The 22,536-nt window shown below is 37.4% G+C and overlaps 1 protein-coding gene across 2 annotated transcripts in view; it reads right to left on the bottom strand.

Moving 5' to 3' along the window:
- Nucleotides 1-22,310, bottom strand: part of itih5 (inter-alpha-trypsin inhibitor heavy chain family member 5) — a 40,827-nt gene extending 18,517 nt beyond the window's left edge. Inside the window, exons 1-6 of one of the 2 annotated variants that reach the window (XR_004222004.1) lie at nucleotides 22,049-22,254; nucleotides 10,717-10,767; nucleotides 10,213-10,376; nucleotides 9,270-9,377; nucleotides 8,557-8,798; nucleotides 9-178 (exon numbers count right to left, since the gene is read on the bottom strand). Coding sequence is in view for 1 of the 2 variants with exons in the window: in XM_031899051.1 (XP_031754911.1) it covers nucleotides 9-178; nucleotides 8,557-8,798; nucleotides 9,270-9,377; nucleotides 10,213-10,376; nucleotides 10,705-10,767; nucleotides 22,049-22,156 (855 nt within the window). In the remaining variant the exon portion in view is untranslated. Of the gene's footprint in view, nucleotides 1-8; nucleotides 179-8,556; nucleotides 8,799-9,269; nucleotides 9,378-10,212; nucleotides 10,377-10,704; nucleotides 10,768-22,048 lie in introns of both variants that reach the window. The other variant, XM_031899051.1, reaches the window with a different exon arrangement.
- Between the last annotated feature and the right edge of the window lie 226 nt (nucleotides 22,311-22,536).

Here is a 22,536-nt window from a genome sequence, read left to right as displayed (position 1 = left end):
TGTGTTACCTGCAGGTCTCCCACACTGAGTTCTCTTTGTACATCATATCTAATAACAAAATCACCCAAAATTCCATTCTGAGAAAGTTTTGCTTGATGAACAACACTGGGATTAAAAGTGATCCTTGCAAAGTTGTTTGTCTGGTTGATGGCTGTGGAGGGTGGAGGAGAGATTGTATCTGTTGGAGAGAGATAGAACATGTCAGATAGAGGTAATTGATTCTAAAACAAATTGCAACATGACAGCTATTTTTTATAGTAAAAATAATCATTTTGATGCTTTTACTGTCTTTCCCAGGGAGATCATACTTATAGCAAAGCATATGGTTATTACAGAAATCAAGATAAATTCAGCTTCTTAAAGCTTAGTGATGGCATCCACAAATAATAGTGCAGGTTAGATGATTAAAGTTATTCCGCTAGTTCCAAAACACACTGGTTTATTAAAGGTACAATATGAATAAAGCTTTGTTCATGCCATCAGTATTCAGGTCTGCTAGTCTATATATTCCAAAGCACATTAATAGATGAGTTGGGATGGGGTGATTTCACATATGGGGATATTCCTCTAACCTGTTGTATTCCTAAAATAAGTAACTGTCTAATGTGGATTTTTTGTTGCCGAACAAAACAACGGTATTCTATGTCTGAAAAATACTTGGTCTTCAGGTGTTATTACCCAAATGTATCTGTCTCTCTCTTGTCTTTATTTCTAAGAGATTAATACTTGTTGCTATCACACACACTAATGATGCAACATAAAATAGATGCTCTGACGCTTTTATTCTTTATTACAAGTCCCATAAGAAGAGGACACATGACAGTGGACGCATTCTCTTCCGTCTGGGTAAAATAACGCAGGCGGGAGGAAAGCTTAGATCTGATCCATGTGCCCTATGCCTTACGCCACTGCATTATGCAGAACATATTAACAGTAGTTACCAACAGATCACTTGGCAAACTTTGCAGCTGGTAGAATTAGGTTTGTTCATCCCTAGTGCCCAGTATGCAATCTCTATATTTTGTGTATTTTATGAAATTACACAGCAATATTATTTTTTTTTATATTTTCACCTGATGTACAGTACATTGATTTTGAATCAAATAAGCACTGACCTAAAAAATACCTTGTGAAACTATGCAGAGCCCTTTAAGGTAAAATGTAATTCCTTGTCCTGGTTCAGTGTGCAATAGGATTATGTTCAATGGCGTGTGAATGAGCACAGGTAATTGTAACAATACTATGGTAGCAAACAATGCAGCTGTGTTTGTTCTCTGCATGGAATCCAATGGCAGCCTCTGTTTCCTGTGGCTTTGCTTTCCACTGTTCTGACTGATAAGGTGCAGAACAACAAAGCACTGTGGCCAACATGCCATATTGTATCATTAAAAATGTATTTCCCTTAGATAGATACAGACAGAAGATACATAACCTATTACAAACCAGGGAGCTGTCCAACTATATTTTCTGCAGTGTCAGATATCTTATTTTGGATCCAGTTTAAAGAGCTCCAGCAATGTTTGTTATTATGTTTGAACTACCCAACAATTCTGTTATTGTTACAGTCATTTAAATGGTCAACAATCTACAATTAACTATTGCCTAAATGTTTATTAACAAGAGAGGAAGTAAGATATTATAAAACTGGCTTTGATATTAACTGGAAATTTCCATAAGTGGAGACCACTTGGTTTCTCTGGTGGAATCAAGTAAAGAATTCCATGTACTGAACCAATCAACCAACTAATACACAAATATTGTTAAAGAGATACTGACTGGAAATTAAGCCTTTTTACATCTAACATAACATTGTCTTTGCATGATATTTATAATTTCAAAGTATTTAAAAGTATTTGCCTGATGCTTTTACCTTACATCAAATCTCCCATGTTTCTGTATGAGGGGACGGCCATATTTGTACAGCAGGAGTCCGTTAGCATTAGAACCTATAACTGACAGGCTGAGAAGGGACAGTCAGGTCGGCAGAACAGTCAGGTTCAGGAACTTCAAGTAACAATTACTTACAAAAGCAGCCCTATCAGCGAAAATGATTAACATGACCTATAGGCAACTTTTAATGTACATGTTCATATGTTTATATTTGGAATAGTAGTTTTTTTAGTGTCAGTATCACTTTAAGCTCTGCTGCATTTCTCAATGCAAGAATGTCTATTGGAATTTTGTTTAATATTGTTAATACACATAATCTAAGACTTTCATAAAGTAAGCTTCAAGGGTACAGGTATAGGACCCGTTATCCAGAATGCTCGGGACCAAGGGTATTCCGGATAAGGGGTCTTTCCGTAATTTGGATCTCCATACCTTAAGTCTACCAAAGAATCAATAAAACTGCAATTAAATCCAATAGGATTGTTTTGCATCCAATAAGGATTATTTGTATCTTAGTTGGGATCAATTACAAGGTACTGTTTTATTACTACAGAGAAAAGGGAAATCAGTTTTAAAATTCTGAATTATTTGATTAAAATGGAGTCTATGGGAGACGGGCATTCCGTAATTCAGAGCTTTCTGGATAACGGGTTTCCGGATAAGGGATCCCATACCTGTAGCAATGAGCGAATTTATATCGCCAGGCATCAATTGGCAGCAAAACACATTTAGCCATTGGTCGCAAAATTTTGCCCTGGAAAATTTGCAGTTGCGTCAAAAAAAAGTCTTGGGTACGTCGAAAAGTCCTATTATCTGGTCAAAATGTATTGCTGATTGGTTGCAGTATGTTACTGTAGCAAAGCCAATCTGAATGTAGCTTAGTAAATAATGGCCACTGTTTGAGTTACCATGTACTTTTTGTTATGGAACACACAATTCAAGGAGGAAAATTTCCAACCACAACCCACAGCTTTATTCATTTATACAGGTGTCCTCAGCAGCTTTTTCCTTTGTTAGAAAGAACAATGTAAATTTGCTGCCAAGGTATCATGTATGAATTGGGCCATTATAAATAACGAATATTTTAACAGACGTTGCAGTGGAAAGCAGCTTTGTGAGTGTGGTGGAAAAACAAACCTTTTGCCACTCCAGATTCCTAGAAATTACACAAAATGAAAAAACACCTATAAATATGCAGATTGCTAGGGGGATGCTCCTGAATGTAGCCTAATGTTTTGCCAATGCAATATATAAATATAAGAAAATATTCTGAGTTTTTGACATGACTTTGGCTCTTTGCATATTTACTGCTATGAGTATTAAAGGACTTTACAAAACAATTCTATTCTCAGTCCTGTATAACCCAAACCTTCTTGAAACTGCAAGAAGCCAAACCCAAACCTTCTTGAAACAGCAACTTTCTTAAAATGGGGTGCAAGAAGGATAATCACATTTTTTTACCTGGTATGTATTTGCTGTAAAATTAGCATTTTGGGGAGTGGCGAATTTGAGCTAAAAGTTCACTGTGTATTTTTTTTTTTTTCACAGGGAAAAAAACCTGAGAAAAAAACGGCAACTGACTCCATGGCATTTGGTGTGAGAAAAAACACCTATTGACTCCAATGTATTTTGCACAAGACAAAATGCAGCAAAAAAACACACATTACCTTTAACTAAAATATTTAGAGAAATTTCTGCATTTGGTGAGGTTTTCCTCAGTTTCACTCCTCATTGGTGTAAGTCATTAAATTACATCTCTTCTATTACCACCTTATGGTAGTGGTTTCTTATTGAAAAGTCTGCCACCTCCTCAAATTTTGAGGCCTTATTCATACTACAGGTATGGGATCCCTTATCCAGAAACCCATTATCCAGAAAGTTCCAAATTACGGAAAGGCCATCTCCCATAGACTCCATTATAAGCAAATAATTATTTTTAAAAATGATTACTTTTTTCTCTGTAATAATATAACAGTACCTTGTACATGATCCTATCTAATATATAATTAATGCTTATTAGGGGCAAAACCATGGGCGTCCACAGAAGGGGGCAAGAGAGGGCACTTGCCCCCCCCCCCCCCTGGAAAAGTAGCAAAAAAAAAAAAAACCTTACTCTGTTTCTGCACTGTCCCCTTTAGCCCGTTTTGCTGTGCTCCGATTGGATCTTTCTTCTTGTGGATTCTCCAATCAGAGCACAGCTTCCTTGACAGACAGTAAAATTGACCAATCAGAGCACAGATGCACACAGGGATCGGGAGATTTTGCAAACTGGAAACAGAAATGAAGACTGAAAAGAAGAATCTGCCCCTGTAACTTTACCTAAGAACCAACTCTCAACTTTTGCTGCAGTTTTCATCCCACAGGAACTATACACAGGCACTATACACAGGCACTATACACAGGTACTATACCCAGGCACTATACACAGGTACTATACCCAGGCACTATACACAGGTACTATACCCAGGCACTATACACAGGCACTATACACAGGCACGATACACAGGTACGATACACAGGTACTATACCCAGGTACTATACACAGGTACTATACACAGGCACTATACACAGGTACTATACACAGGTACTATACACAGGCACTATACACAGGCACTATACACAGGCACTATACACAGGCACTACACACAGGTACTATACACAGGTACTATACACAGGCAGTATACACAGGTACTATACACAGGCACGATACACAGGCACGATACACAGGCACGATACCCAGGTACTATACCCAGGTACTATACACAGGCACTATACCCAGGCACTATACACAGGTACTATACCCAGGCACTATACCCAGGCACTATACCCAGGCACTATACCCAGGCACTATACAGTTCTAAAGAATCATTAGCTGACATTAAATTGTTTTTTGCCTGACCTGACATCTATAAAAATGTATAATCTATCCCCTACCCTAACACATGGAGGGTAAGTTAACTCTTTCCCTCTGAAAAAGCTCATTGTGTGTTTATATATTTGTTGTTGTTTTTTGCACTTACTATTTTATTTTTTTTTTTGTCATTGTTTTGTTCATTTATAGTAAGTTACAGTGGGGCCAATGTTGTGTATCAGTGCCAGTGTTATAGTGCCAGGGCCGGAATATCTGCCATCAGTACCCACTGCTTCTCACTGTATATAATGTGCTGGGTTTGTAAATACGGACTGCGTCTCACTGTATATAATGGGGAGTCAGTACCCACTGCCTTTCTTGCTATAAAACTAACATAAACACATCTAAAGGGGTGGTTCACTTTTAAGTTAACCTTTAGTATGTTATAAAATGGCCTATTCCTAGCAACTTTGCAATTGGTCTTCCTAATTAATTTTTTTGAATAATTTGCCTTTCTCTTCTGCCTCTTTCCAGATTTCAAATGGGGGCCAAAAAATATTGCTCTGTGAGGCTACAATTTTATTATTATTATAATTTTGTATTACTTATTTTTCCAAGTAGGCCCCTTAACTATTCATATTCCCATCTCTTGTTTAAACCCCTACCTGGTTGCTAGGGTAAATAAGACTGCTGAAATACCAAATGGAGAGCTGCTGAACAAAAAGCGAAATAACTGGAAAACCATTAAAAATAAAAGTGAATTCGAATGCGAACTACCCCTTGAAGCTAACTGATCCCAAACACAAATGTTTGCAGATCCCCTAACAGAAGTGCGCATATGAATACTTTTACATACTAAACATTTTAGGGTAAAAAAAAAAAAAGCACCCCCACCCGCACTTTTGTACAGTATCCCTGGGAGTCAGTGGGAACGGCAAGAGGTAGTTGGGAGGTTAACTTTTTATGCCAGCAGCGAATCCACTAAGTGTCACATTAGCTGTAGGTCAGTCTGTGTATGGGCCATCTTTAGCCTCCCCTAGTATCATCCTGCAAAAAAAAAAAAATATATATATATATTTATATATATATATATATATATATATATATATATATATATTTGTCTGTTGCAGGATGATGCTAGCTTACTTGCCCCCCCTTGGAAAATTTTCTGCGGACGCCCATGGGCAAAACAATCCTATTGGGTTTATTTAATGTTTAAATGATTTTTAGCAGACTTAAATTGTGGAGATCTAAATTATGGAAAGATCCCTTATCCGGAAACCCCAGGTCCCAGGCATTCTGGATAACAGGTCCCATACCTGTACCACCAAGGTAGGAATCTCAGCCTCAGGGCATCATGATTGTTACTTAAGGAGGAGTGGAGATGCAAGAAGCTTAGTGGAATCATCAGCTGTTCTTCCCTTCCTCAGTTCTGCTAGGCTTCATGAGAATTATGTTTATAAAAACAGCCCAGACTAGGGATTAAATCTTTATAAACTGAGTTCTTTTGTTCAGGTTATATAAGGCACAAGAACCTTTGTGGGTCCCAGCTCCTTAAGTAAATGTATTTATTAATTTATTTGTGGCACCATTATGGCATTCAAGCCAAAAACTGTTGTGGCTTACTTGAAAACAACACCTCTCATCACAATTTAATATCTTGCCTTTGCCAAGACACATTTTACAGAGAACTAAATCACTGTCAAACAAAAACATGGAAAATGGAAAGCTTGCTAATTGCACTATATATCTTTTATTTTGGTTAATTAACAATTGTTGAAATACGCATTTGCAGGCTAAAATGTAAGGTTTAATGCAGAGTCCTTGTTTAAGATTATGGGTTAGTTATAGTACCCATGGAGTCAAGCCAAACTGAATGCTGCTATAAAGGGATAAACAAATATACTGTGCCTTGAAAAACAATATTCAGGAGCCCACAGTTATCCTACTTGAACAGGTAGCTGAACAGTCATTTAGGAGGATAAAAGGTTTCTTGATCTAGCCATAATTGCCAGGGCCTTAATGTACAATATTTAGTGTAGTTCACTGTGTTACAATGGCAGTAGTGCCCAAATTTTAAAATGGTACTGGTACTAGTATTGGGCAGATCCAATTATTTGGCCCTAGGACCAATTGATCAGTTAACAACAAAGGTATGCAGGTTATCAGGGTGAGGACTGCATGAAGCCAAGGGGATGTTTTAATGTGCCCAGTTAACATCTGCCCGATTTTCAGCCAGATATTGGGGGAGGGCCCCATACGCAGGCAGATAATTAGCAGCTTAAATTTGCCTGTATTGCTTTTTTTTGTCCGATCTATAATTAATTAATCAGAGTGGTCAACACCTTAATAATATAATATACCTTTATAGAATTCAATTCTATACTTTAATACTAATAGTTGGGTATATACTGAATATTGGGTGACCTTATACTTAGGCCATTAACTTTATGAAAGGCAGTGTGCAAAGTGCAAAAAACAGGAGCAATGTACCCTTTTTTGCACTTTGCACACTGCCTTTCTTTGAAGTAGAATTGGCGTGGGTTATCCCCATGACTACAACACTAAGGGCCGTGGCAGACGGGGAGATTAGTCACTCGCATCGGTGCGGATCTGTGGGATTTTGGGAAATCGCAGCGCCGCATATGCCATCCCAAAGGCGATTTACAATCAAGCTGGTGGGATGGCATATCGGGGAGATTAGTCACCCGTGACAAGGGAGATTTGTCGCGGGTGACTAATCTCCCCGTCTGCCCTAACTGTGCTCAGAAGAGCATTATTTTTGAGGGGTGGGAGGGGAAAGCAACCCCTTTCTCACCCCTTACCTGTCCCCTATCTTGTGCATCATTCAGACATGAAAGTTAGGGAACCACAACAAACCCTGTCCCTAGCTTTAGCCTACGTGCAGACTTGAACCAGGGGATGAAGTGCTTACTGAATTAACATTAAGGGGCATGCTTTTGCACCCCCTAGTACTTTTCCAATATTACATATTACAGAATATGAGAGAATTCAGGAAAGGTTCAAATAGTCCTACACTGAAATTCCCCTATAGAGTTTTTTTTCCTATTAACCAGCTAATAAGCAAAACCATAAGGAACATAACTTTTTAGTTACTATTAATGTTACCACTAGCATTCAGTAGTAGGTTTAGCCAATGTAATGCAGTTATTTGTACCTGAAATTTTAGGTTAGGGCTGCATATAACACATTTAATTTGCTATTAAAAGCTGTTATTCACTCCTAGGTATAGCAAGACATAATACAAATATAATAATGTACTTTACATTTTTGTCATCAGCCCGGTACCTAGTGAAAGTCATTATATGCCTGGAGTGTTTGTTAAATGGTCATTAAATCATTGCTAAATGATTTAACATCCTTATTATTTGCTGCATCCCCCACACATTATAATGTTCCCTTCTATTATCCATTCTGCTATTATCTCAGCACAAGGAGTATGGAAACATTCCACTATTTGTTCTTGCTTTCGGCACCAGTACATCAATCATCAGTTCTTTAATTAAGCATTACGTTTAACTCAATAATCAAAGCACTGAGAGGATAAATTCAGTTTTGTTAGCTTTAACAGATGCCGGTTACTTATTATCTCTGTCAGTGCAAGACCACTTTCATTTACCTGGGATGCCAAACCATGGTAAATGGAATATTTTCCAACATGGAGTCATGGAGAAACAAAACCCAGATGAAAGGTATTCACATTTCATTATAAAAAGACACAACAAAGAGAATTCCTCTTACTGCATATATTTTTTTTTGGATGTTTTGCTTATTGCAGCCAACCCTGTGCTTACCAGTGTTTTTACTTCTCTGCTTGTTGCGGAGAGGAGGAACCTCTAAAGCAGTAATTCCAGAGTTTTCAAATATGTTCACCTCTACGGAAAGGCGTCCCACTAGCTGCTGTGGCTTGATGCTGATGGTATGCTCATACATTCCAAGACGCCTCTGTAGGAGCTCCTCATACATCAAAAGAAATACCGCCTTGTTCCGTCCAGGAATGCTTGCAGAGGCTTTAAATAATTCCATGCCATTATCTCTATATCAAATCAAGATAATATGATATTTTTTTCTCAATATATGATATATTCACACTGCACATCAGCACAGTTCTTTTTTTCTTTATAAGTAAAGGGAAACAGTGGCTTTGAGCATTTCCTCAGTAACCGTGTTGGTGAATTACTGAATTTCCAGTTTGTGTTGCTGGACACAGGTCATTTCTGAGTCCTGTCAACACGTAGGCATAACTTGATATTTACTCTCTGTTGTACAGAAATTTCCTAGGATATCAATAGTGGCATTGCTAGAGTTTTCCTGCCAATAAGCCCTCAAGCCTCAGCTGCTTAAACACAGCCCAATATTCTGGAGGCGCATTTTGAGTCCACTAAGCAAAGAGAGGCATAACCACCATAGTTCTCTTTCAACAAAAAAAACACAAGAAATTCCTTGTCTTGGACATTCTTGTACTATTTGTGCCTTGTATTTTTGAAAACTTGATGTCCTTGCTTACCCATTGTCTCCATTGCCAAGGATCTTATCACTCCCAAGTTCATTGCCCTCTTTAGCCATTTGTTTCCTCCAAGTGACTTCACTATGGTACGTTCGCCCTCCAACAATCCTGCAGTACATTTAAGACAGACATTGATTCTTTTTATAGAACAAGGTTCAACTGATTTTGGTTACAGAATCATTTGTTATTATTATTATCAGATTTTATATATAAAGCTATTCTTATTTTAATACTGGTGTGTTTAAAGGTTAAAAAATCTCAAGAGAAATCACATAGTTAACCTGGGTTTAAACAAATAATTAACCAGTCAAGCAGTGAGATTGGCCATGTAAGTTAGTATTGCAGTTTCATTATTCACATGTTCATGCCTGATCAAAACCACATAAAATGGTACGACAGTATACATTAAAGATATTCAACAAAAAAATACTTGTTGTGGCTACAGAATGTCAGAAAATACCCTACCATAGACAATACAGAGAATTGCATCTGCTAAAACACACATAAAGACACTTATCAGTAATTATCAGTATTTTCTATTTTGCAGCAGTGAGAGGTAGTTGTCTGTAAGTAGCTCCTTGTGTCATTGTCCTTCGAATTAGTTACCCGTTATCACATTCTATAGATAGTAGTACAAGTGGTAAAACACATACACTCTCAGGTTATCTTTATTAAATAACTCTCTGCACTGATCTGATTTATCAGCAAGCAGGCCAATGGTCTGGATCAGTGCAGTTTAGGACACTGCCATAGGGGTGGATTCTCAGCTTGCGGATAAACGCAGGCCAAGAATCCACTCATATGCTCCAAAAAGCTTATTGTTGTACCTGCACCCAGAGCCATTGCTTTGGCCCAGATGCAGGAACATGGAGCAGATTTCACCATAAAAGACAGGTGGCCTGTGTGGCCAGGTTTAGTCAGGTGGATAATAAGAGATACTTACATGGTAAAATTTGAGACAAAAGCTGCTGCTGGAATCAGCATCTGGAAAACACCTTCTTTGGCCTCAGCTGCTCGATTCACCATAGTGCAAGAGACCGCTGTGAAAGCATATCGTGACATAATAGTGGACTGCACACTGAATTCAGCGACTTGTGGTTTTGTTTCCTTTAAAATAAATATTACTATATAATTATATATTAATTTTTACAATCAGGGTTGTCTGTCTGGAAAGATACAAGTTCTGATGTTTCCTTTGGGGGCGAAATAGTCTACTTGTCCTATAGAATATACAGGGGCACACTCCATTGTAGCATACAATCAAAAGCCATTTAGTGCCGTTGTAGTGGAGGAAACTGAAATGTTAGATATGTTCTATGTAGAATTACAGTATAAGAAGCAAAACTCAGTTTCTTGTAACCCATGTGACTTTTATTGTTTCTTTCTACAAATAACAGAAGCCCTATTTTGCGTTATAACAAGGATTAAGTTTTACCAGACTGCTTACTCTTACTCTTCTCTTCAAGAAGGAAGCCTGCCTTGGAACTCGAGATTGAGTCTGCAAAAAAACAGATGTAGCATATTTTGAACTTTACTGGAGTGGATTTTTTATTCCTAATAATATAGGTATGATGGGACATATAATCAAGAAACCAGTTCTCTAGTAAGCTCTGAAAACCAGCAATTCCCCACAAAGTATTGTTTAATCAGCTCTTTATTCATGCCTTATTTGTTGTTCTATACTTCTAAATGTGGCCCGATGCACAGGCTGACCTACTTCAACCATACTTCTGGTCTAGGCAGGTATGGCACCTTGGTAAAAAAAAGGCATTTTTGTGAAACACATCTAATTGTATTTAGTATGTCCAAACTGAAAATTGTATCTGTCTATGGCCCTTCTCAATGCTTTGATGGGACATTACCAGCACAACCTGCTTCATGGGTGCTACTGACACCCATTGCCAATTGATGGGGTAATGTAATTCAGTCTGTGTAAGGTCACCTTAAAATGCTGCCTTATAATTAATGTTTACTTACCCAGCATAAATCCATGCTGAAGGGAAATCAAATTTTTTTAATGTTTAACTATTTTAGTGGATTTTAAAAGCAGTGCTCCAAATTACAGGTGACCCTGAAGCGTGTGGAACAGAATACTGGATTTAACATTGACTTACATATACATAGCAAAATGTTATTTACATCATTAAATGTCCATGCAGGCTTGTGTATTGCAGAAAAATAATATGGCAATTGTAAAAGACAATTAATATGCATCAAGCAACAATTCAGGTAGCAAATTATGGTAAAAAAAAACCTCTTAAACTGGATATTTCCAAGCAACCCGCCACAAAACAAAAAAGAACTCCAAGCGCTCCAGACAGAGAAGTCTCGCTAAAAACAGGTCTTTATTAGTCCATTTAAAAACAAAGTACCTAACTCATTCCGTGCGCGTGCGCACTTAATCATAGGCATAAACATATAGTGATAGGAAGATTTAAATAGTGTTTCACATTGATTGACATACAAGGTAAGGCAAACACACACCCACCCTCATGATTGAAATACTAATGAAAAAAGACCTTCAACAACATAATATGTACAATAAGCAAGACTTCATGTAGCAATTACAAAGAATTATATATGTATCAAATCAGTCCATTTCACTTATAGTAGACCTTAAGTCATAATAAATAAATATTGATTATAATACATAGTGATTGATAATAAATTAGCAATCTATTTAAAGTGAAAGAGTACAGAACAAATGGCATTCATGAGGCTAGATATAACATCTAACGTCAAAAACGTAATTAAGGCCACTAGGATGCCGTGTATCAAGAATAAATATCCATTTGACCTCAGAACGCAAAAGCCTGGCATACATGTCTGTACATCTTTCATCTGGAAAAACTCTGTCAATTACCTGAATCTATAAAAACGATACATCAGATCCGCAACAATGTGTAAAGTGTCTGGCCACAGGACTGCTATTATCACTCGCAACAATATGCCTAATATGTTCCCACATCCTACTTTTTAAGTACTGAGCTCCACATTTTGAACAAGTTAAGAGATAGACAACATGTTGTGTATTACAATTAGCATAAAAGTACATATTATACGAACTCCCAGTCACTGTACAACAAAAGCTAGTAGATTGTTTAATATGGGCACAAGTCACACATCTGCGGGCACTGCAATGATAGGTCCCCTTCGTGGTTAGCCAGGTAGTTTTTATAGGTTGGGATCTCCATAAACGGGGAGAGAGTAAATTACCCAAAGTGGGAGCTCTCCGTGCAACAACATTGCATCCATCTCGTAAAACCACTTCCAAATCAGAATCATTATAAATAACAGGAATAAGGCTATTTATTTATTCGCCTAATTTTGTAAAACTGATTTCTAAAAGCAGTAATAAAAGTCGGTGGACAATTACCACTCTTAATCCTGGTTCCACGACAATCCCTGTTACTAGCAAGCAAACTTGACCTCTCTGTTCGTAAAGCCTTAGTGAAAGCTGTGGTTAATAACTTCATATTGTACCCGCGGTTCAAAAATCTGTCACGCAAAAGGATCGATTGTTCTAGGAAAGCGCCATATGTACTACCCAAGGGAATACCTTTGAACATGTGACCCGGATGACAAGAGTCAGCTCTCAGTAGAGCGTTACCGGCGAGGAACCCATAGCAACAAGTTTCAAATCTAGAAACGAAATAGTGTCCTTATTGAATTCACTAGTAAACTTCAAATTCAAGTCATTAATGTTCAATTCGCTAACAAAATGCGAAAATGCTAAATCAGAACCCTGCCAAACGAACAGGAGGTCATCAACATAACGTTTATAAAAAATAATCTTGTGTAGATAAATTGGGCTACCTCCATAGATGTGGGACTCCTCCCACCAACCCATGAATAAATTGACGTAGGTGGGCGCAACCCACCATGCAACTTTGGCTACAAGCCTGACATCCTTTATCTGCTTTTAAATGCATGCCTGTAATATGTAGGCCATAAGTGTTGGGTAGAAACGTATATGTAATTAGAATTAAAAATTAAAAGGGTAAGGATTATACTATAATATAATTAATAGTGGTGAGTGAATTTGTCCTGTTTAGCTTTGGCGAATAATTCACAAAGCTGCTGAAAAATTTGCAAAGCAGAGAAAAAAATCACAACCATGACTTATTTCAAGCAACCGCAACGTTTTGGATGCACCTGCGGCTTTTTACTTTTTTATAGTGGTCAATTAGTAGTCAATTTTTGTAGCAGTTCTGTAAAAAAAAAACGTGAACTGCGGAATTTTGCAGCAAATCCATGCCTGGCAAATAAATTCTTAAATTAAAATTAAATTTTTAATCTGTAATAATGTATACAGATATAATATATATGGAATGAGATAATGATCATAATCACTTACCTGATACCCTGGGACAGTGCTCTTTTTAGCAGAAAACTGCACCAGCCTGGGGTACTTTTGTGTGAGCACCACAGAGTGATCCTTTTCCTGCCTTCTTCTTGCCAGTAGTGTGAAAAGCCAACTTGCAAAATGAGGTATTTTTCACTCTACTGTACATATGTTGTCCCAGAGCCATTGAAGAACGAAGAAGTGGGAGAAGACAATTTGTGGTGCTGGTTTAGAAAAACCCTGGGCCGGTGTAGCCAGCACCAGTCGGGCTAACAGGAAAGTGATTGTTATTTTTGGGGTGGCTGGAGGGGTTCCTAACATTTAGAACCCTCCAAGAATATAACCTTTCTTTCTCTTTTAATCCCATTACAGTCAATGTAGTAGTTGCACTGAGGCAGGGGAATAGGTAAAGCTAAATACTCCAATTTGCATGCAGTTTAGCTTGTTGCTTTGTTTTTGTATAGACACTTTGGCAGCACCTTTTTCTCTGTCTCTGTGGAATAGCAGAAACTCTGGTCTCTGGTATTGCGATAACTGTTGGAAATAGGAAATACTATCTTGGCAAAATCCTAAACATAATCCTAAAATCCTGGATAAATCCTGTAAAGCATTTGAATAGAAGGTACAGAGTTTAAGGCATTTTCCTGTGTTTAGCTAATGCCCAGACAAGCAGCATTTTGTCTAGCCTTTTCTCAGTTTTTTCTGATTCTGTACTGTGTTATTGTTGCAGCCTTTGTATGTATATATATATATATATATATATATATATACATATCTCAAAAGATAATGGTTACATATTAAAGGAAATCAATTAATAAGGTTATAATGATATAAAATGTTATATATAGACTGTATAAATCAAAATGTTAATTTTGTTAATGTTAGTTAAAATCAACATGTATGTGTGTGCCTTTCCCTTATCAAGCCTTTGAAGTATATCCATACAATAAACTTCCAATATGCATAGCTCATCTAGAGCATATTGCTATAAATACTCACCTACACAAGTAAATACAAATAATAATTGTAGATAGGATCATCTGGCCAAAGCATCTGTAACTTGTTCATCTAAAACTATTCTTTTTTGTTAAACAGTGTGATCACCAGCTCTGTATTGAAGCCTATTCAGTCAAAAATAATAACCAATAGCATAACTACCAATGAAATACCAATAAAATACCAACAGACCTGCCTACAGAAGTACACATTATACCTGGACAGTAATTTAAGTCACTGAAATGTAAATTTAAATCACAATTTTTATTGAGGCCATTAGGGCACAAACAATTAAGTTTGGGTATCCAAAAGACCATATATATACTGTATTTATATTTTAATCAAATAATTAACATTTTAAAATTTGCTTTTTTTTTTGTACATTTTTTTTGTATTTTTTGTAAAAATAAAACAGTACCTTGTACTTTATTCCAACTGAGATATAATTAATCCTTATTGGACAAAACAGTCCTGTAGAGTCTATTACATGTAATTTTTTTAGCAGACTTAAAGTATGAAGAAATTGCGGAAATACCCCTTATCTGGAAAACCGCAGGCCCCAGGCATTATGGATAATAGGTCCCATACCTGTACTATATAAATTTCAGACATCTAGACAAATCATGTCCTCATGTTATCAAATTCAAGTATTTACATTTCTCACATTTCCTGGGCTGTTTATCAACAATATCCCATGGGAACTGCCCTCCCACATCACTTGTATATGATCCATTGTGCTTTTGCAAGAGGTCAACTGAAGAATGAATGGGATTGCATTGCATTGAGGTCACTGCAAAAATAAACTCACAAAGCTACCTTTCTGGATTATTAAAAGAGAAACAATTTTTATATAGTATATATAATAAGTCAGAAGACAAATAGCATGTTTAAACTGATTTATAAGCACGCTTTATCCAGTTCATATCATTGGCAGTTCTAAAAAGAGTTGTTCACCTTTTAGTTAAATTTCAGTATGTTATAGAATGTCTTATTCCTTGAAACTTTGCATTTGGTCTTCATTATTCATTTTTTATTAATTTTTACATTATTTGCCTTCCTTTTCTGCATATTTTCAGCTTTCAAATGGGGGTCCCTGATCCCAACAGCCAAAAAAACTATTGCTCTGTGAGCTTAGAATTGTATTTTTTAGAACTGTTACTTTTTAATCATTGTCTTTCTCTTCAGTCCCTCTCCTATTTATCTTCCAGTATCTCATCCAAACCACTGCCTGGTTGCTAAGGTAAACAAGACCCCAGCAAACAGGAGAGCTACTGAACAAAAAGCTGAATAACTAAAAAACCATAAAAAAATAAAACTGAAAAACAAATGCAGAGTGTATCATAATATCAATGTCTATGTCATACTAAAAGTATAAAAGTACTCAAAGGGGATACAAAACCTATGTCTAATGTGAAACATAATTTAATAAAAAGTACTCAACAACCCCTTTGAGCACCAATGGATACAAAACCTATGTCTAAGGTGAAACATCTTTTAAGAATAACAAACTTAGTGCTTCCTATTTGTAATAGAGAAGCTTGCACAAAGGTGACTGGTCATGGATTAAGCCTCATAAACAGTGACTTCTCACATACACTAATGGAGATCATCAGGCACCAGATATCTCATTCTGAGGCAATCCTATCCTATCAGATTCTATGGTTTTGATTACACAGAACAAAGTTTTGGTGAAACTTTTTTTATTATTGAACTACCAAGCAGAGTCAAATCTGAGCAAATTACCTTTTTAAACCAATTAATTTATTGTCCTCTGTGGTCCAGGTTGCTAAGATGAATTGCTTGTGTGATAAATGAAGGCAAAACATATTGATTTTAACAGAAACATACATCTGACAGTGATAATGGCAGATGCATGTTCTTCATAAAGCTTTCCAAAGTAGATGTCTCAGTGCCAGCACTGTACATTCTTTCAGGAAATGTCGTTAACTTCTTTTGTCTTAAGGACATTGTTCTCCTTACCTTGCTTGTGTGCGTTTATCTTATAATTATGTTTTTACTATTTAATATACGGAGTATTAAATAACCCCACCACTAACATGCAGATATTTCACCAACTTCAGAAGACAGCAACTTCTGGGTAAGAAATCATTCTAACATAAAGAAAAGGGTAACCAAATTCAAAAGCTAAAAATCAGGCTTTTAACAAAATGGCCTTTCTTAGATCTGGAAAGGTCAATCCTTATCTGCAAGTAAAATGTTATTTATTTCTCTCCTTTGTGCTTTAACATTAACACCACAAACCTGCCTTTGTGTGCACAGAGTTACCCTTGGCAGCAGGGTAACTTTAGATAGCAGATAAGGGAGAATAAAACTGGATTTTTGCTCATCAGCATTATTCCATTTTGGCACAGAACTTGCTACAGTAAGTGTCTGTATCACATGCCATAGTACAGATTCCCATGGTCATTCAAGTGTTTGGATTATTGCTGGACATTTTATGAGAGTTATTCTCAGAATATATTATATATTTATATAGAACACACAAACCTTATGAGAACACTGGGGCAGCACCTTTGAATTTTGTTTAAGGGAGTTCTATAAAGAATCCCAGTGTGATGACACACAGCAGATCAAGGTCATTCTATGGACCTACAAATACTCCTGACTTATAGTGTAAGAGCACTGCACATGTCCCTGACCCAAAAAGGCCTCATATTCATTGACTGAAGTAGGGAAGTGTGCCTTACATACCCATTATAATTTGAAATATTATGCTCAATGGCATGGGTTGAAATAGGCTTTTCCGTCACTTTATTTCTCTATAATTATTCAGAGAACATGCTTCAGCATGGATCCTTATTTATATGCATATTTGTGTATACTTTTTCAGTAATAATAGCTCTCATTCAGAAGCACTATGAGAGGTATTAGGTGCCATTTAATGTTAAACCTTATAAATAGACTTTTCAAACATTTGTTACATAAACACATGCAGCAGTTAGGGATAGGAGGGGGCCATTTCTATTAAAAAATGGTAGAACATTTTCAGTACAAGCCCTAGTTATATAAATTATATGAGACCTAGGTTTTTTTAGGCACTTTTAAAGAAAATTGTTGATATGAGCCTCTTGGTTGCCATAAAGATATAGCTTCTGCGACAGATGAGAAATACAGCCCTGGCAATACCCACTTCCAATATAGTATAATAAAATTTTACACCAAAACATTAATTACAACTATTTGAATATGTCTGCAATGCCAGTTAGAACATTTGCCTTGGGGATATGTAATCTGCTCCGTAGGGCCACATTACAAACCCACTGGACACTGCTTTGTTATGAATATCACAGTGAGCTACTCCTGGTGAAAAATAAGGATGTACATTGTTTTCCTTGCTATTTCCTCTGCTTTTGAAAATCCCTGCAAGCCAGTTGACTGACCCCACTTCTAAGGGAAAACTCAACGCTTCTGTGGTCAAATACCAGAGGGCCTCACGCATCCCTGAATCTATTTTACTCTCTGAGGGGAGACAGGCCTCTCATCTTTTCTATAACCAACAAAGACTCCACACTAAACCTTTCCTTTTACAGTGTAAATTAGCAGGGAGTGCCCTGCCATTCCCATCAAGCACAAGAATCGTGTCTCTCCTCTTTGTAACCAGTGGGCTTTTATGTGGGTAAATGTTTTAACTGGTTAAAAAATGTAAAGGTGTAATGCTGTTTTTAGAAAGATAAATGCTACTTTTATTACATTTTGTTGACAGTTTCTGTAAACATTAATGTACATAAAAACCTTTACAACATCAGTTAAAAAAGAAGTATTGTTAAAATCATAACAAGATGAAACCAGTGCTATATTTGGTAGCCTTTAGAGTGAGCTGTATTAATTCTCTGGTTTGTGTCAGGCTGCACATTCCTTGAAGATGCCATATGCTCCTTACCACTTACATGAACTGGGTATCCTGAACAACATGCACAACACCCTCAGCACCCAATGGTGCTATAATGACAGCAATAATTGTAACACACACATATTTATTCTCTGAGCAACATGCACAACACCCTCTGGTGCCATAATGACAGCAATAATTGCAACACACACACATTTATGCTGCTCTTCACTAGTAAATTCTCTTCTGAGTGAAACCGAATGTTTAAAATTGTTAGAAAGTAGCCCAGCCCTAATGTACACTCTATGCAAAAAAGCACAAGATACATTATTTACCAGCAGGGCAAGAATTTTGAATTGCACACATGTATGTGTCTTGGTGAGTGTACTGTAGATTAGCAGTGTTGACAATAGTTGTTCAACAAAAACATTCAGTCCTACACCTGTCTAAAGGCCCCCATACACGGGCCGATAATAGCTGCCGATATCGGTCCCTTGGACCGACTCAGCAGCTTATCTGCCCGTGTAGGGGCAGAAACGAGCGGACTGGCCGACCGATATCTGGCCTGAAATTGGCCAGATATCGATCGGCCAGGTTAAAAGATTCAGTCGGATCGGGGGCCGCATCGGCTCGTTGATGCGGTCCCCGAACCGACTGCCCCATTGCCGCCTACATAATCCGGTCTTTTGGCCCCAGGGCCAAACGATCGGATTATTTTTTTTTTTAACTTCAAGCTCCCCGATATCGACCACCCGTAGGTGGGGATATCGGGGGAAGATCTTACCGTGTATGGGGACCTTAAGACCCATAGCCTGCCAACTTGTGCCCAACCTGCCTCCAAATTATTCCTCCATTTCGGATTCACCCACAGGTTTCAGGTCGACATGTCTATCACTAATCATCAACTTTGTATTCCAGAAGTACCCAGTCTGCTAGAATAGCATGGCAGTTAGGTACTGAAATGCTGGGTGTGACCTTGGGGCACACGGATCTTCATCTTCATTCGTCTTTAGCTTGTTCTGAACCTTAAAGGGAAGCTATTAATGGCAGTTTTGCTATGTAATGCTGCATGGAGAACTATTTTGTTTAATATTATTCAATCTTTAGCACAACACTTACTTGTATTCTTAGGGTGCATTCATCTTCCAAACTGCTTCCAGGCCACATGTAGGGTTGAGTTCCAAACAGGGAGGAAGCACACCAATGATGACACCTGAGGAAGGGTTGTTCCCCAAATGCTTGTGCCATGTCGGTGCTGCAATAAATGTGTGTATTGGTGTGCTTCCTCCCTATTGAGAACTATTTTGCAGCATTTAACATTCAAATCAAAATATCTAAGTGTGTAAGTACATTGTGTTTTTATCTCTGATGCAGGACGAACAGGAAGCTACTCGTGTTCTCCTACTGTGTGGTTGCTAAAAGGCCAATGAAAAACTGGCATGCTGAACTTAACTTCATTGTTGATTCATTAATGATTGCATATTGTTTCAGTGGTATGATGTAGGATGCATGTTTCTCATTTTGTTGAATAGGATGCTGCTTCTGGTGTTTTTAATATCATCGTTCTCACTGAGGGGATTACAGTGAGCAAAACACCTCTGAGTGGGAAAGCTAAGCACCCTTAGGAGGTCGCTTCCGGTTTGCAATGCCCGGCCTACTGAAACTATTACTGAGCCCACCAAGGAGCAGAAAGGGTCAATTTTGACTCTTTCTGCATCTGTGATAGAAATATACATTCCCTCACCCCCATTGTGCCACAGCAGTAATATATCAAGAGGTCATTTGTTCAGTACTCGGCACAAAAATATCAAATCTCATATCGTATACTGTATAATAAATAGATAGATATAGATCTGAAGTTTTGGCTGTTTTTATACTATTTATGTTGCTTTTTTTATACTAGTTCAAATAATTTACACATACTGCTCAGCAGCTGGGAATATCATTTATGACTCATACTGCTGTTACTCTAGGTCAGTGATCCCCAACCAGTGGCTCAGGAACATGTTGCTCACCCCCCGTTAGATGTTGCTTCTAGTGGCCTCGAAGCAGGTTCTTATTTTTGAATTCCTGGCTTGGTGGCAAGTTTTGGTTGCATAAAAACCAGGTGTACTGCCAAACAGAGCCTCGTGTAGGCTGCCAGGCTAGTCAGGGGCTAAAAAATAGCCAATTGCATGCTGTATTTGTAACCCCTAGGAACATTTTGCATGCTTGTGCTCTCCAACTTTTTTTGACATTTGAATGTAGCTCAGGGGTAAAAAAGGTTGGGGACCCCTGCTCTAAGTAAATCACTTAGGGGCAAATTTTCAGTCATACAATGGGAAGTAGCATAATTGCACTCTGATACCTGCACCCCTGCCCATTGTTAATTAGCCATATAGTTTAACCCCACCCACATGCCATAGACTGTAAAATATCAGCTGACAGAACTGCTGGTTCTCACTACAGCTGCATATTTTTGTAGATATTTGCAGTAGGGATTTTGTGCTACTTCAATGCTATTGCAACAATAAAGTAAAAAAGGGAGCTATTTTAGTAAACAATAAATGAATGGATGAAAATGATTGTTCCTACTGAGATGTTGCCAGTTTTTCTGTGACTTTTCTGCAACCTTTCACTCATGCAGCTCCCCAGGCTACTTGCCAGCAGAATGTTTGTATGAAGCTGGAGTTTACCAACAACTAGAAGGCAGCAGGTTTGTTATCCCTGTACCATGTAACATGTATATTAAAATGTAAATACTCTATATCCTTTGAACTTTTATCTACAACTCCCCAAGGAATGATGGGGGGCCAAGGGGCAAATGCCCTTTTTTACCTACCCCTAAATTTTCCCTGAGTGCTGTTGAAAACCTGATGCATCAGAGTGAAATATAACAACTCTTGACTTAATAATATAAACTTTGTAGCAATCAGATCTGCTCAGTTAGTAGCAGACTGGGTACCTTGCAGCAGATATCTATACTGTGAACCGCACCATAAGAATAAACTGACCAAAAGCTCAGTATTTGCAACTGTGTCTATAAGCCCTTATTTCCATATCTATTACCTAACATCATCTAATAAATCTTATTGTTAAGAATAGGTGAGAATCTTTTTCTTTATGGGTCAACTTGTCATCAAACCCATAATGTTCATAATGTACAAATGTTCTAATAAAATTCACCCATCTGTCCTTGCATGGATATTAAGGAGGCATGCATAAGAATGAAAATAATAACACTTCTGTATTGTTTGGAGCTTGATATCCTATTGTAACATTTATCATTTCCTAACTTATTTTTTCAAAACTGCTCTGTGTAGGACAGTTTTAAAAGACTGTTTATCATTAGCATTCAGAAGGAAAAAATGTATTTTTGCACTAATAAAAAAAACACATATAACACAAACACTTTTTTCCTTCTGATCTATTGACTAACACAGTAAAATGCTTATTTCTGGAACATCATTAACTTTCCAAACATTACCTAGCAACAACTTTATATTTGGGACATATAGACTGAATATATTGTTTTTATAGCTGCTTACAGAACATTATAAGAAACTGGACAGCTATCAGTAAAATAGTTATTTGCAGTACAGTACTTACTTTGTCTTCATTTGTCATTGTTATCTCCGCTAAGTTATTCTCAGCAAAATAAGGACTGTTTCCCAAGGAAAGTGGTATAAAGCAAAGGCAAAGTCCAAGGAGAAACATTATGGAATGAAGCCTTTGGAATAAAGAGTTCCTAAACTGAAGATGAAGAAGAAATGTTATTCCCAGCAATAAAGCTAAGCTTGCACAGTACACATGCAGGGTGGGAATGTGCTCGTCTGCAGCTGGCTGAGATTTGGCACCGAGACTGAAGGAGAAGCAGGCATACAACTCCCACCCCCACCCCTGCACCTTACTCCAGCCTCTTATGCAGAGACTATGAATAAAACAGAATATTGTTAAAGGTGAACCGATTTTGTTTAAAAAATAAATTAACATTGTGTGCAAGGAAAACTTTGAAAGGGAATGTTAATCCCAAAACAATATTTTGCCTAATGAAAGAAAATGTAATTCTATGCAACTTTTCAAATATATTAATTTAT

The sequence above is a fragment of the Xenopus tropicalis genome, chromosome 3 (genome assembly GCF_000004195.4).
Source record: "Xenopus tropicalis strain Nigerian chromosome 3, UCB_Xtro_10.0, whole genome shotgun sequence".
Taxonomy (NCBI): domain Eukaryota; kingdom Metazoa; phylum Chordata; class Amphibia; order Anura; family Pipidae; genus Xenopus; species Xenopus tropicalis.
Note: the sequence above shows the minus strand (reverse complement) of the source record. Positions and strands in the feature narration are given on the sequence as shown.